General features: G+C 51.4%; 2 protein-coding genes and 1 long non-coding RNA gene across 3 annotated transcripts; 2 read left to right on the forward strand and 1 right to left on the reverse strand.

Moving 5' to 3' along the window:
- Positions 1-1,588: 1,588 nt before the first annotated feature.
- On the forward strand, positions 1,589-5,538 carry LOC100825977 (stem-specific protein TSJT1). The gene is made up of 5 exons (XM_003578879.4): positions 1,589-1,908; positions 4,372-4,612; positions 4,724-4,844; positions 4,935-5,044; positions 5,194-5,538. The coding sequence occupies exons 1-5, from the start codon at positions 1,700-1,702 to the stop codon at positions 5,233-5,235; spliced, it is 723 nt and encodes a 240-aa protein (XP_003578927.1). The 5' UTR covers positions 1,589-1,699; the 3' UTR covers positions 5,236-5,538.
- A 2,687-nt stretch (positions 5,539-8,225) lies between these two features.
- LOC112268794 lies at positions 8,226-11,149 on the forward strand. Its single transcript, XR_002960259.1, has 2 exons — positions 8,226-8,473; positions 10,677-11,149. It is a non-coding gene; the product is annotated as an uncharacterized LOC112268794 (long non-coding RNA).
- A 2,049-nt stretch (positions 11,150-13,198) lies between these two features.
- On the reverse strand, positions 13,199-15,601 carry LOC100839134 (heavy metal-associated isoprenylated plant protein 32). Its single transcript, XM_014901952.2, has 3 exons — positions 15,174-15,601; positions 14,982-15,057; positions 13,199-14,834 (listed from the first exon to the last, which is right to left on the reverse strand). The coding sequence occupies exons 1-3, from the start codon at positions 15,201-15,203 to the stop codon at positions 13,468-13,470; spliced, it is 1,473 nt and encodes a 490-aa protein (XP_014757438.1). The 5' UTR covers positions 15,204-15,601; the 3' UTR covers positions 13,199-13,467.
- Between the last annotated feature and the right edge of the window lie 389 nt (positions 15,602-15,990).

Here is a 15,990-nt window from a genome sequence, read left to right on the forward strand (position 1 = left end):
TCGTAATCAAGAGAGAGAGCGCGCGCGCGCGCGCGAGTCCACGGTACACAACGTGTCAAAAGATTTCCTCGAAAACAAGAAAAAAAAATCGAAACAAACAAGAAACCGTGTTTTATTAAAATTAGTACAACCGGTGTTGATCGTCCGGCCAGAACGCGCACTGCACCCGCCGCTGCTCACGAACTCTCTATGTTTTCTTTCTTGGAGATAACGAAACTCTTTGCCTCCTTGACATCCGTCCCCCGCGCGCGTTTCCACAGAGCACGCGGACAGACGGACGCAGGCGATCGAGGATCCACATGACGATCCTCCTCCGATCCATCCATCAAATCCACGGCGCGGCGCGCCCCCCGGAACCGGTCGAGGGCCCCCCGTTACCATGTGCCAGCAGCGCCCGTCCGTCGTCATCTGCCCGTGGAAGGAGCCAAACGACAACCCCCCTATCCATTTACGTGCGCTCCCGTCCGTATCAGCCTTGCCTCGGCTGGCCGCACGTTATACGCAGCGGCACCGCCCCTAGCCCGTTCCCAACGATCGAAACCACACGCCCCAACGCGTACAAAAACACGACGGGAGCAAAGGCAGAACGCGAGCGGCAAGCAGCAGCACCCGTCGCCTTCCTTCCCCCTTGCCTCGATCGTCAGCTTCACCCGTCACCCCTCCTTGCACCGTTGCACGATTTTCTCCTCTCTTTTTTCTCCCCGCTGCAGTGCAGGGCTAAATCCTCTCCCGGACGAGAAGCCTCTGGCGCGTCCAGGTTGCAACTCTAGCTTTTCTCTTGAGACAAATAAAAATGCTATAACCTCGCAACACGTCGTGTCAAAACTGTCCGCTCCGAGCACCAAAAAGTTCACCCGTCCCCCGCAGCCTCCCGCGGACGCACGGCATTGGCTCCACCCGTCCGTTACTTGACCCGCAAGCGCAACCCCCTCGACTCGACTCTTCCCCGTGATTTCCATCCTCCCCTCGCGCCACCGCTCGCCGGCAAACCGTGAAACCCATTACAACATCGTGTCCAATTTTGCGGCCAGCACCACCAAAGTTCCAACTTGGCTTCGATCGGCCGGAGAAATCAAAGGGTCGGTCCCCTATATACTGATACCAATATAATCAACTCGCAGCCCTCGTCGCGTCAAAATTTGGCTATGGCCCCAGTATACTAGTAGTAGTACTACCCAGGTTCCTCGTTCGGGAAATATAAGATGCCTTGTTTTCGTGTCCAAATTTTTTCTTTTTCTTTTTTGACAATGTTTTCGTGTCCAATTTGTGGATCGTACGTCCGTCCGGGTTAGATGGTAAGACACGATTAGCTAGCCCACAGAACGTACGTACCGCCCCGGTGGAACAACGTGCGTAGTAGGACGACACGTCCATGCGCACGAGGGAGGCGCACATAATAATAATAAAAAAACAAATCAAGGACCTGTGCTGCACGCCTAATCTTGATCGAGGGCTTAATTAACATACGCAGCGTGGGACCCACGTGGTTAACCAAAACAGGGGGCCCTGGGAACGGAACGGGGACCTGGGTTCTGCCACTCTCTTCTTCTCTTCTCCCCTGGGCCGGCTATATAACCAGCGCCTCCTCCTTGCTCCGTTCGATCGATCCCAAGGACCGTGGAAGGCCACACACACCGGAGCTGAAAATCCTATCAATAATAGAATCCTTTTTAGAGTATAATTCGGTGTGTGTGTGAAGATGTTGGCGGTGTTCAGCGGCGAGGTTGTGGAGGTGCCGGCGGAGCTGGTGGCTGCGGGCAGCCGGACGCCGTCGCCCAAGACGCGCGCGTCGGAGCTCGTGAAGCGCTTCCTCGCCGCCCCCGGCGCCGACCCCGCCGTCTCCGTCGACCTCGGCTCCCTCGGCAACCTCGCCTACTCCCACGCCAACCAGTCCCTCCTCCTCCCAAGGTAAAAACAAATCGATTAATCACTGCCTCTTACTAGTTGATTTTGTCCATGAATTTTTGGCAACGTCGATCCTTCTCTCGTCCATGGAGACGGATCCATCCATCTCGGGATCGAATTTTAGCCGGAGTTGCGTCGTAGACCGGTGATCGGTTCAGTTGACTGTGTGATAAAGAAGCAGAGTCGCTTGCTGATGCTCTGCTTTTCAGTAAAGTGATTTTGTTCTTTTAGCTAGCTATAGTACGTTACTGAAGCTTCGTGATGGCTAGAAAGAACGTTACTACTACTACCAGGGACGTACAGATGCCTTGTTTCTCGTAAGTTCGCCGGCGATTCTTGTGTTGTGCCCACAGGAATGGCTGGCTGGACGATAAGGTGGGCTCCCTCTAGTCGCTAGTCTTCTCCTCTGGTCATATCACAGGGCACAAAGCTCTGCTTCCGTTACTATAGCCATTAAATTTCTTAGCAAGAAAAAGAAAAGCCAAGGGCCAAAGCCACACCTATTTGCGATGGTACTTGCTTATATAGGCTACAGCTAATCTGTCAAAATTAGCTAAGCGCCTGAAGTGTATGTAGACTTTTTAGCTCGGTGAAATTAGTTCTGAATCTGATAGCTGAGGCTCAGATTGGAACGCAGGGATTCTCTATCACAGAGGAATTGGTTCAAGCCGCGACCTGAAAAACAAGGTTCGGTGCACCGTGGTGGCGCGATCGGCAGTTATTTCATTTCGGGTTTCGCATGACACGCGCTCGTCCTGCGTCAAATGATCCGAGAGTTTCTAGTCCTAGTCAGAAGTGGCACGTCGTTTTCGTAAAGACAAGACTCGAGAGTGAGCAATAATGCAACCTTCCCAATCCAGTCCGGTAGGTGAGGGACCTAGCGCCATACACCAACCTTATTAGTTTCCTCCACTCTACTACTATCGCTTGATGATACTCCATCGCCTAGTTCACGGCTCAATGATTGGGGCACACAGATTTGCAGTCGCCCAACGTTTTGCTCGCCCACAAGAACTAGTTTGTTTCGTAGTTTTTGGCTGGTTTTAGGAACTTGGCGGTTCATTTCGGCTTGCTGTATAGAACACAGTTTAAGGCCTTGCTCGGAAAGAATAGATTTTCTTTCTTGCAGCTTACAGGAACCAAATTGTTTCCCCATGAAATTCCTGTCCGTCTTCCTTGCGTCTAACAGATGGTGAACAAGAAAAGAAAATATATATAAGGAGACGTGGATTGCTATGTGGATGTAGAAACCGTCACATATGCCAATGAAAAAACGCCAGCACGTCTTTCTTTTTTAGTTTTTGCGTGTCAACATCGTGCCACCTTCCAAAGGCATGGCGTCAATTGACTTGGCAACAAACGGGCCTCGGATTCTTCGTTTGGCGGCTAATAAATAGTTCAACACCGTGATTATCGTCTAAGAAAAGGGGACAAGTCCACGATCTATTTACATGTTTTTGTAAGACAATGTTCAGCAAGTTAGTGTTAGGTGCTTATGAGTTGGTGTACCATCAGGTTGTGACAATGGCAAGTGGGCCCTGGTCCCACATGTCACTGAAACCATCTATGGCAGTAGTACTATCTCGGCAAAGCTCGACTATGATGCGCTCTATTTTATTTGTGATTGTTGGTTGTGTTATGAATTTATGATTTTACATGGTTGGGTTCAGAATTCATAGGAGATTGCTCTTGGCAGTGGTCAGTTGCTATTGCTACTAGCTGGAAAATCTGCCCGGTTTTGAGGTACCCACAGATCTGAAGGAAGCGATGGAAAGCTGGACTAGCTGGGCCCGTAATATGGTGGTCTCTGTCAACTGGTCGCTATGATTTGTGGGGCCTGATTGTCCTTTGATCTTATCTCATCCTGTTTCTAGGCAGATTCACCAGACGACTAGTAGCGTCCAAGGAATTTCCACACCTTTTTTCAGACAAGTTTTTAGGTGTTTAGTTCTTCATGATAGGTGCATCTTTGCAGTGAGTCGTTGATGGTTCACCTAAATTTGCACTCACAAGTACCATCGGTCATGTTGAACCATATCTGAACTGTGCTGCCAAGCACCAGGGCAAAAACTCTGAGAAAGAAAAACCTTGGGTTTGAGTTTGACCAGGATTTCTAGTTACCGCGAGTAACCAGAAATCTGAAAAACTTACAGGCCAGAACTGTCAAATGGAATTACAGTAAATTTGCTGAAATTCAAAATTGCTCTTAAAAAATTTGAGTTTCTTTGGTATGTGTTTTCAACCTACGGGGTGCCACGAAAGCCTTTCCTCAGAAAAAAAGAAAAAAACCCTACCGAGTGCCATCTGTTAGTCCCCCTACCACTCCAGGCACAAAGCATACCAACAATGTTGGACAGGCCAAATTTTTGTTTCCGGTTTACTTGTTGTTGTCTTGAAAATTAATTCCAGGCTTCTGTTTCATACCTCTTGCTCAGAGCCAGTCATTCATCTCTCCTGTTTCTTCAGGTCTTTCGCTGCAAAGGACGAGATCTTCTGCCTGTTCGAGGGGGTGCTGGACAACCTGGGCCGTCTGAGCCAGCAGTATGGGCTTTCCAAGGGCGGCAACGAGGTGGTCCTGGTGATCGAGGCCTACAAGACGCTCCGTGACAGGGCCCCTTACCCGGCCAGCTTCATGCTCTCCCAGCTCACCGGCAGCTACGCCTTCGTGCTCTTCGACAAGTCCACCTCCTCCCTCCTCGTCGCATCCGTAAGCATCTCCATCCGTCGATCCTCTCCATCTTAGTTAGCTTTGATCAACACATGCATTTGCAGTGCTTAAAATTTGCTGCTGATGATCACCTTACTCTTTTACTTTCAGGATCCTGAGGGCAAGGTGCCGCTCTTCTGGGGGATCACGGCCGACGGCTGCGTCGCCTTCTCCGACGACATCGACCTGCTCAAAGGGTCCTGCGGCAAGTCACTGGCGCCTTTCCCACAAGGTAACGTCCTTATGTTATTGCTGGCCATCAACATGGAGAATTCGAGATCATCAATCTGTAATTGTGGATTCATGGCTGGTTTTGCTGCAGGCTGCTTCTACTGGAACGCTCTGGGAGGGCTCAAGTCGTACGAGAACCCCAAGAACAAGGTCACCGCTGTCCCCGCCAACGAGGAAGAAATCTGCGGCGCAACCTTCATGGTACGTAACAAATAAATTGGCTGTGTTTTGATGCAGATGCCGAGGTTTCAACCTCCTTTTCGAAAAAGAAATACGTAAAGCAAATAAATGCTATAGAATAATAGATCTCACGGTCTCATGTATGTGAACTTGGAATTCTTGTGCTGCAGGTGGAAGGGTCGTCGACGGTTCTCACGGCGCCGCTGCAGTAGCGTGGTCGGTCGATCGGCGCGGGCTCCGGGCAGCCGTACGTCGTCGTTGTTGGGCAAGCAGCAGCAGGCAGAAAACCTTTGTAGATGGTGCGTGGTGGTGTAACATAATGGCGACGGGATGGATGCAACTGATCTGATCTGTACTATGATCTTTTTCATAAGGTGTTCGGATGTGTGTTTGTACTTGTGTGTGTGTGATCTGTATCCTAGGCTGTGTTCAAATCGCAATGGATTCCAGACCGGCTGTGCCGAATGTAACAATGCAGCAAGTAGTGGCAACAACAAATAAGCTTTCTTTCTCAATCAAGTGTCACTTGTGAGAAGATGTCGACGTACTACGCGTTTTTTTTTCCGAGTAAATTACAGAAAACCACCACATTAAAGGTTAGGATTTCACATAGATACCAGTTTACTTTTTAGTTGCTAAAATCCACCGAATTTACTTAACTCCTCACTCGCTAGCGTCTAAACCCGTTTCTGAACGGTATGGCCCTCTGTCGGGCCAGCGTGTCTTTCCAACGGGGCAAAAGCCGAATGCTTTCGCTAATATAATTATTGCCAAGAGGCAAAACCAAAAAAGCATTTTTTTTTTTCCTGTTTCTTCTTCCTCGCCCCGTCGCCCGGGGTCTTCCACGCTCAAGCCAAGGGACCCCGCACTTGGAGCACGTCGAGGAGCACCACAGTGCCGGGCGCCCTAGCCATCACCGTCGCGCGCGCTGCGGGGGAGAAGGCCGGCAACGCCCGGGAAGGAAGGCCGGCAGTGTTCAGGGACAGGCACGGCTGGCGTCGCGGAGTCCGCGGCGGCGCGCTCAACTCGTGGATGCGGAAGGGGAAGCTGTTCCCGGGCCCGCACCTCTTCGCGGGCGCCGCCATCACCGTGCTCGGGGCGGCGGCGGAGGGTCACCGTGGCTGGGGCGCTCGGGGCAGCGAGGGGGCAGGCTGAGGGCACCCGCGGATCCACGGTGGCGTCGAGGTGCTTCGAGACTTGGCCGCGGGCTCGGGAAGGCGTGGGTACGGCGCCTGCGAGCTCGGGGGCGCACGGCCGGAGGCGGGGAAGAACGGGAGGCCGAGGAGGCTCAGCAGCGATGGTCGGTGGAAACAGGGGGTACACGGACGGAGGCGGGGAATAAGCCGGCCAGCGCGCGCTGCTCGTGCTCTTGCAGGTGAGGCCGAGGATGCGCAGCATCGGCGGTGGGAGGAGGCGAACTCCGGTGGAGGCAGGAGACGTCCCGCAACAGAAGGAAGAAGAATGAAGGGAAAAAAAAGGAATATGTTGTTTTTTCGGTTAGCCCCTTGGCTTATGGTAATATTTGCGGGACGTTCGGCTTCTGCCATGTTGACGCCACGTTGGCAAGACAAGCCGGCCGACAGTGGGCCATACCGTGGCTTAGACGTAAGCGAAAAAGTGGTTAAATAAATCCAATGATTTTTAGCAACCAAAACTTAAACCGGTACATAAAACGCTAGCCCTAATAGCATCTCCAACCGCATACCTATATTTTAAATACCCAAAACTAATATGAACAGGGAAGAAACAAAATATGGGTACCAATTGTGTCCAACTTTCGCAGCATACCCCAAACTGAATACCCATACCTATATTCTTTTTCCTTTTCTTTTTTTTTTCACAAATCTCCATCTTCCCCAAATCAGCCCCAAACTCAATCCCAAATTGCCCCAAATTGAACCGGCGGGGAGATGCAGCGGGCACGTGCGGGGCACAAGGGAGGTCGGGCGCAGCGGCGCCGGAGCTTCCGCGGCGGCGTTCGTCGGTCGGACGGCGGCCACGACCATGGCGTACGAGCAGGTTGTTGATGAGGGGGTCGGGACAGCAGCGCGCGGGGGGTAGAGGAGGGGGACGCGAGACGGCGACGAGGAAGAGGAGCGGGAGGCGCGGTGCTCGTCACGGAGGAGCTCGCCGTGGTCTACGCCGCCGCCGCTGCCATGAGAGCCGTGGAGGAGGAGGAGCCTGCACGGCGACGGTGCGGTAGGGCGGCCATGGTGCTGGAGGGCGGCGAAGGGGTCGACGGAGGCCGCGGCGGACGCAGGGGAGGGCCACGAGGGGCCAGCCGGCGGCGGCGCGAGCCCTAGCCGCCGCTGCGCCTTCGGCTTGGGGCGGCTCCCGGCGCGGGGCGCGACTAGCCGGACGGGGCAAGGGGAACGGCGGCGGAGGGGTCAGGGGTGGCGAGGAGGCCGCCGGCGGGCTCTAGCGAGCCGGCGGCGAGCAAACTACGGCGCTCGCCGGCGGGAGCGGAGGGGCCATGGGGAGGAAACCTGAAATTTCAGGTTAGCTGGTTCCGTATGAGTATGCTGCTGGAGCTAGTTTTTGGAACAAAATAACATATTGACAGTTTTTGGGTATTCTAACAAAATATGGGTATGATGTTGGAGATGCGTTAAGGTGTTGTTTTCAGTTTACTCTTTTTTCCCGGGCGTGGTAGTTGTGGGCCGGTCTAGCGCGTGCCGTTGCAATCTTTATGGCCCGAAATTCGTAAAAAGGCCTAAGTAGCGGCGGGTTACCCGAAGGAAAGGATGCTCTTTAGCCGAACTTGACGGCCCATGAAAGCTAATGAGGCCCTGAATGGGCTCTTCGTATTCTGGTTGCCGCTTGTGCGCTGTGGGCCTGCGGCTCTTTCAGCCTCGTTCATATTGTCTCTCAGGTCAACCCAATACCAATAGTTCTCAAAAAAAAAAAGGTCAACCCCAACAAGTCTCTGATACGACAGGCTGACGGCACAACCAACTCCCGTAGCCACCGACGCCTTGCTAATGCATATACCTACAAGGCTACAACACGACCATGAATAACGATTTCAATTTTGGAAAGTGAACCGAGCCACATATAGTTGCTCCTTCGAACCTAGCTATGTGTCCATAACACAGTGTTTTACGGCGCACAGAAGCAAAACTAGCCGCGACGCCCACACGCGGCCGCACAAGCACAAGCACAACGGGACACCGAGCAACGAGGCGAAAACCGCACAGGATGGGCGCAAAAAAAGGCTATCGGCTACTCGCAGCTCCCAAGTACTCGTACTACTGTAGCCTAAGGTCACTCTCACAGTCTCACTCCACATCACGTCCTCCTCGCGCAGTACCGCCGGCCGGAGCCCAGAGCTCGAAGTCGAAGCGCGTCGTATATGTTGTCAGCGAGCGACCCGGCGGCATATGTTGACCGGACGGACAGACGGACGCCCCCGCAGGCAGGCGCACGTACGGGGCACCCGACCGTTGCCTGGTTCGTTTTACTCCTACTCCACTCCACTCTACCACTACGTGGTTCGCCGCGCCCTCCTCCTGGCTGAATCTGGCATGTGCACATGAATTGCTCCCCGCTCTGCTTCTTCACTGTTCAATTTCGCCAGTACTGTACTAGCAAAGCGTCGGAGAAGAAAAAGCCTGCATCCATGTAGGTTTGGCTTTAGTAGTTGTAGCTACGTAGCGTAGCTATGCACGGCCAACGGCTGCCGCGGCATCTCGCTTGCATTTGCATGCAGACAGAACACGCACACGCAGAAAGGCAACAGCAATCGAGTTCAGAAGAGCCACCCTTCTTCGTTTTCTTCTGTTGAGTTTTCCCCTACGTTTTGGTTCCGAACCTGGTGTCCACTCCCTCCCAACACCGGAGTTCGACTCCCAGCCCTTCGCAGGTCGAGTGTTTTTTTTCAGTTAGTTGAGCTGTTAAGATTTTTGAGGAACGTTCAGCTATTAAGATAAGTGAGTGCTCCCATAGATTTCTACCCAGCGTCACTTTTCCCCAATCCAGCGTCGAACGATCAGAAGATCCTATTTTCTGCCAACACAACGATCTGATTGAAGATTATTCATGGACTCGAGAAACGTTAGGCTCGGTCGGTCGGTCGGTAGAGCGACGAGCCGTTGTGATGTACTGATGTCGTCAAGTTTGGAGCTGGGACATGTGATAATGGCAGTGGTACTGGACGGTGCTCTAAAAGCCGTCCTGCGTGGAGATTCTCTCGTACGGTACAATCCCATGATTTTACCCGCCATCCATCGTACGTCCCCCATGCAATGCACCCGTCACATCCCGTCCCAGCCGGTCGTTGGTGGTACACACGCACAGCACAGTTGCTGGGTGTAGCAGCGGCATATATTCAACGCCTCGTCGTACCCCATCTTAACGTGTACCGCTGCTCTACGTACCAGCGTCAAATTTTGCAAAGGAATGCTGCTAGTACTGTACTAAAGAAAAAGAAATCACCCCCACAAAAATGCCAAAACCCGTTAATTTCTGACCTTTGTCCCGACGCCCGACATTCATCCGGGCATCAGTACATCAATTATTCGTCCGGAGTAAGTACGTACGTAGAGGCGTGATCAGGAACGTACAAACTGACGATGGTCCTGGATCGAGGCCCACGAGGATGACAAGACCGCACAGGGCAGCAGCCCAAGCCAAAGCTAGAGACAACGGGCCCGATCCAGAACGGCCAATGGAGCACTGCCGCCTGGTCCAGCCATCCACCGATTCGACCACGCCCTAGCTACAAGTACTACTGCTGGGTTCATTCGTCCGGTGTGCATGCATTATTGCTCGTTGGCTTATCGCACATCAAATCGAGATCCATTAAAGAAGAAGAAAAAAAAAGGAGCAAATCATGATCATTTATGGACGCTATAAACGAAAAGGAGATCATGGATAACTGGGTGTTTAGTTTAATTCGTGCAAAAAAAATGCTTGATCACATTGAGTAACACCTCTACTCACTTTCGAAAACAAACCTCGACTATCAAAGTTGTATTTTCGTGTTAGGAAAACTTAGCAAGAGCTTCCATAAAGCTTGAATGGGAGAGTTTTTACGAGCCATCATGACCAAATGTCGACCATCTTTGCATCACCAAATATCTAGTACTCTCTCCGTCCAACAAAGGATGTTTTATCTTTGATTAAATTTAAATGCATCTATATACTAAGTCATGTCTAGACACATCCAAATTTCGACAAAACTTGAGACATCTTTTGTTGGACGGAGGAAGTATCATGAACCCAATGTGCTGACGTATCCCCTCCTAGGAAATTCGACCATCTTTTTTTTCAAAATAGACCCTTCCGATGAGAAGTCCTGCCTGGTTAGGCAGTCTAGCAATGCAGGTGCCAGAAAGTGCTTGCAACCAACTTACAATCTCTTGAGTCTTGATTTACAATTGTTGCATCCATTTGTGACTGTGTAACGACGAGGACTCATGCGACAGTAGAAAACAAAAGGCGAGACCCCCAAATGACTCTCTTTATCTTTTGACTATTTTCTCCCCCGAGCCCACACTCACCTTCACGGGCGCAAAATCCAGGAGTTGTTCGCATCTCCAGACGAGCTCACTCTCCCTTTGCTCGCAGAGCTCCAAGATCTCAGAACAGGAGTCCTTCCTCTGTTCCTCATGGTGCTTACTCTAACATCTCTCGTTTGTTCCTAAACAAACAGGTCTGGTCTAACAAAAACAAAATAAGCCGGCCGAGTGGCGTGTGGGTGCATCATGTATGTCGGCCACGGCACTGCGGGAGGCCTGGAGCAGCCGTTGGAATTAAGCTGTGAACACACGCAAGAACTGAAGGAAAAGAAGGTGACGCCTGACGACGATCGATGATGCATTGGTACCCCCATGATGATGATGATGAACGAGTCGTTTGTTTGGAGGAGCACGGAAACCGAGGAGCGTCCGGAGGTCAAAAGAGGCGTCAAAAAGCAGCAGCAAGCAGGAGGTAGCCAACGATCCAGCAAAAAGCTCTCCCTCATATATATTCTTGTCTCCCTGTCCCTCACCTCAGTGCCCAAAAAGCTCTCCCTCAGACCTTTTTCTTACTGTCTAAGAGTGTGAGGACGCAGAAATACTATAAACATTTTCTGAACTGTTGGAACTCGCAAGTTGGAAAAACATGCATGCCATGTATTTATAATTTTATATAAGAATGTTGTTTTGAAGTTCTCCAATATAGTACTCCTCTGGAGTGGAGAGTCTGGAGTATATGCATTTGTCTGCAGATACCTCTGTGAAGCATGAAGAAGACATGCATGTCACGTGATGGGATGGGGTGGATCGTCAAACTAGCAGGGAATCTTGCAGGTGCTGCTTAATTAACTGGGCTCATCTCCTCTTCAGTCAAACAAAACAAAAACTAACTCACCCCTGTCAGCTAGTGTAGAATTTGGCTGCCTATAAATTAATTTTAAATAGATTTCCTTCTGAATTTTTTCCGTTAAAAACAAGGGCAAAACCTCTCGGGTCTTAAATTATATATAGGCGGTTTGATATTCGACAGCGAAATCAAAACGGCTGTCAAGTTTTACCGATTCTCGAAATCGCTTACATTAATCTCTTCGCAAAAACCTGGTCAAGTGGTTTTGGCCGGGTTGTTCACGGGACGTCCATGAGGGAAACATCCTAATTGGTCAACTCGTAATTCAAAAAGAAATTTAAATAAAAAAATTGATGGAGAAACATGTGAAAAAGTTTGGAACAATTGTTTGAATATTGTAACTTCTTTCTAATAGAATACCGAGTGAAAAATGCTCCCCCGATCCGTAATAAGTGCCGTTGATTTAATATGATTAAATACAAAGTTATTATAGATCGGAGGAAGTAATAGCCAGTAAATAGATATAATTTTTAATATGCACAATTCAAAATGTAATGTCCCAAATATGGACGGACATGTTTTTTAATAACAACATGCAGGAAATGGATATAATTTTTACATCCACAATTCAAAATGCAATGTCCAAGCATCTCATTAATTAGTTTTAGCTTTATAACATATAAAACATCATCTCCTCTCCCTAACCAACAGATATGCAAACAAGCAAACAAACATGCAGTACAACTAAACTTAACTTGAGCTGAAAGAGAAGGTACATTGTGGTAGATGGTACCCATTCAATTCCAAGACCTCTCATTGCATTGCATTGCATTGCATGCAGTTGTATTGCAGCTTGCTGCCGGCATGCATGGCATGGCTTCAATTCAAACTACAGTAAGTACTGTTCTGTGTGTGGGGTGGGTGGGACCAGCTAGCAGTTATGAGGCTCTAAATAAGTGCACAGTTGTGCTGGAGCTGAAAGATGCAGGTGAGTGAGCTTCATGAGGGGGAGACAGTCACACCTGCACCGTCCGTCAGTACGGTGCACAGAAATGGGGCAAGAAACATCAGTAGCAGCAGCGGCTCGTCTTTAATTTCACCGACACCACACCCTCCATTGCTCACTCCCATGCACTGATCCACACACGTTCCAGTTAGTGAAATCAGCGGTTCACTCTCAAGTCTTATGTAGCGACGTTCGCCCTCTAGTCATATGGAGCGATTGACAACGCTCCACCATAGAGGAAGAGAAGGGGAAGTGGATGGGTGGAGCTAAGCTTTCCGACGATGGTGACATGGCTCTATCGGGTTCTGTCGACTTCGGACGGGTTAAAGAAACGTTTCTTCGGCATAGAAGGATGTCTCGATCAAGTTATTGGCACCAACGTCGCGGGTGCCGGTTGGGTGGACGATGGTGGCGACGCGATCATGAGGTCGAGACGAGGAACATGAGGAGAAGAAAGAACGGGGGCATGAGTAACCATGATCGGGGCGACGGAGACAAGGAGCTCTAACACTAGGTCGTGCCCTAGTCATCTAACCAAAATCAATGACTGTGTGCATGGAGTGATGCAGAGCCCTGGGAGTCCATCCTTTAAAAAAAAATCTAACCAAAATCATTTTTCATCCTTTGTTTATTGGAAAACGAGTATGTTTTCCTTTTAAAACCTTCCATCTTATACCTTGGGCGGAGACAGGCCCCGGCCGAGGGTGCTACAACATTTTGGTGATTTCACGATTTGACGTGGTTCTTGTGGCTAATTCTAGGGATTTTCATGGTCTTGATGAAATGCTGCTCATTGACCGACACAATTTTGTTGCAGATATATTGTTCAGTTCACCGGTCGTCTCGAACTGCAGTTAAAAAAATAAGAAAAGAAAAGCATGGATCGATCAAGCATTGCTCTCACTTTTATGATCCATCACCGATAGATAAAATTATTCTTAATTACTTTTACCTACACTCCGATGCTCACTCGCCTCTTTCTTCTAACTATCGTCTCGACAGAAAGAAAGAGGTGGAAATCAGTACTAGCACAATTAATTCTAGGCGAGAAATCATGACCATGAATGATCCATTCAATTTCCATCCATGGTCTTGTTTCCGACCATGATCTATCTATAGAGGTAATCCGACCTCACATCACCGAGCAGCTGCTGCTGGCATCCTCGTCGCCGAAGTAGTTATACGGCTCGCCGTGCGGCGGCGGCGGCGGTGCCGGGTACGACGGCATCATCATCGGCGGCGGCGCCGGGTACGACGGCATCATCATCGGCGGCGGCGGGTACCCTGCTGCTCCGCCGCCGTGTCCGCCATTGTTCATCATCATCATCTGTTGCTGCTGTTGCTGCTGCATGAGAGCCGCCATCTGCTGCTGCTGCTGGATCAGCTGCAAGTACTGCTGCTGCGCGACGGGGTTCCCTGCCGCCCCCGCTGCCTGCAGCATCTCTGCGCCACCGCCGCCGCCGCCGCCAGCGCCATTGCCGCCGCCCTGGTAGAATGCAGCCGGCGCCGGCATGCGGGCGCCGCCGGTTCCCATTTGGGGGTGGTGGCCCATCTGGCCCATTCCCGGGAAGCCGGCGCCGGCGCCCATCGTGTTTGGAGGCCTCGGCATGGCCTGCTGCGGCTGTGGCATGGCGCCCATTGGGCCAACCGGGCCCATCGGGCCGCCGGCCTTCTTCCCCTGGCCCGGCGCCGCTCCTCCTCCAACTCCTCCCTTGGCATTGTTCGGCTGACCGCCGCCGCCTTGGTGCTGCCCCTTGCCTCCGGCGTCTTTCTTGCCGCCATTGTTCCCCTTGAACTGCGCGGCGGGGACCTCATTCCCGCCGCCTTTCTTGCCGCCCCCTCCGGCGGCGTGCGGCGGCGGGGCCATGTGCTTCGTCATCACCTTGGGTTCGTCATCGTAGAAGCCGTCGTTGTCCTCGAAATCCTCCTCGTCGTCAAAGCCGTCGTCGTCGAACTCGCTGCCCCCGAGGTCGTCTTCTTCGTCGTCCCCCCAGCCGTCGTCCCCTGGCAGGCTGAACTTCACGGTCCTGGGGTCCTTGGAAGCCATGGCCGCCGCCGCGGCCGGAGCCGGCCCGTGCGCCGCGAACGGCATCTTCCCGGCGGCGGCGGCGGCTTCCATGAACTGCGGCGGCAGCTTCATCCCCTTCATCTGCATCTGCAGTTGCTGGAGCTGCTGCGCCGTTGGCGCGCCCTTCATGTGCTGATGAATCGGCTGCTGCATCTTCGCGCCTTTGCCGCCGCCGGACATGCCATTGGCGTCCTTGGGCTGCTGCTGGCCCTTGCCGCCACCCGCGTCCTTCTGCTGGGGCTTGCCCTTGTCAGGCTTGAGCTTCTGGAACTGGCCGGCGGAGACAGCGGCGGAGCCGGCGCCGGGCTTGGAGCCCCAGAGCACGGCGGGCTTGCCGGCTTTGCTGAGCTTCCTGATAATGGTGTCCGGATCCAGCAGTCCGGACACCGTCACCTTCCCCTGCTCCGGATCCACGCTGCTCTGGTACACGCCTGCAAAACATTACATTACAGACAAGATACTGAAGAATCAATTCCCCTCCTCGATCAACAGCACCAAAAAACAAAAACAAAAAACTAACCATTGTTAACAGAAACTAAAAAAGAAGAAGCAGAAAATTCATGTTGATTTTTACTCACCATCGATCTTGCTGAGCACCTTCTTGACCTTCTTGTTACAACCGTCGCAGTGGATGTTGACCTTGAACACGCATGTCTGCAAAGGGTTTGGGGATGAATTCACAGGGTGCAAGATGATGGGAATGGGAGCAGCAAGCAAGAAGAAATGTCTGCAGCAAACGAAGAAGGAGAAGAAGAGTTGGAAGAACTGACCTGAATCTTGAGCACCTCCTCCTTGCTCATCACTGACTCCCTGCCTTCCTTTGCTCCCACTGAGGACTGAGGCCTCGCTCGAACTCAGCCTCAGACTCAGATCAGGGCGTGGAGAAGCAGAGGGCCAGCCACCATTGCTCCTGTCTCTTTCTCTCTTCTGTCTTCTCACACAAACCACAACGAAGAAGGAGAAACAGAAACGGGCTTTGGGTGTGGCACTCACGCAAAGAGCAAGGGTGCTCGTGACTTGTGAGAGTGTGTTTGCTACTGCTGCGCTTGAAGAATGAAGAGAGCCATGATAAAGTACCGCGATTAATAGAGGAGGGAGAAAGAAGCCACCTCTCTCTCTCTCTAAGATCAGCTCCTTGAAGGTTTCTTTGCTCTTTTGGGCTGCCTTTGGAAACGGAAGCCCTTCTTTCCGGCCACCGAGTAACGTATCTAGAAGTATACCTGGGCAAACTCCGGGCTGGGCCGGGATTTATAAAAGCGCGACAGTCAAACCTGAAGCTCGAGCTCGGCCTGGTCCGGCCCGAAACCCCGAAAACAGGCCATTTAAACATTAATAAAATTATTTTCGAAATAAATAAATGTATTTTTATATCTATTTTTTCTAAAAAATACTCAATTTAAGCCTTCTGTGCTTTTTTCGGGTTTTCGGGCCGGGCTTCAAGCAGAAAAGTGAAGCCCGGGCCCGGTCTGGTACACCGGGCTTCGGGCCGGGCCACCCATTTCCAGGTATATCTAGAAGTTGTTAGACCAAGAGATGATACTCGCCTTGGATTTAGGTATAGTGTTTTGAGAAGAAAAAAAATTAATT

This window comes from Brachypodium distachyon, chromosome 4, assembly GCF_000005505.3.
Source record: "Brachypodium distachyon strain Bd21 chromosome 4, Brachypodium_distachyon_v3.0, whole genome shotgun sequence".
NCBI lineage: Eukaryota > Viridiplantae > Streptophyta > Magnoliopsida > Poales > Poaceae > Brachypodium > Brachypodium distachyon.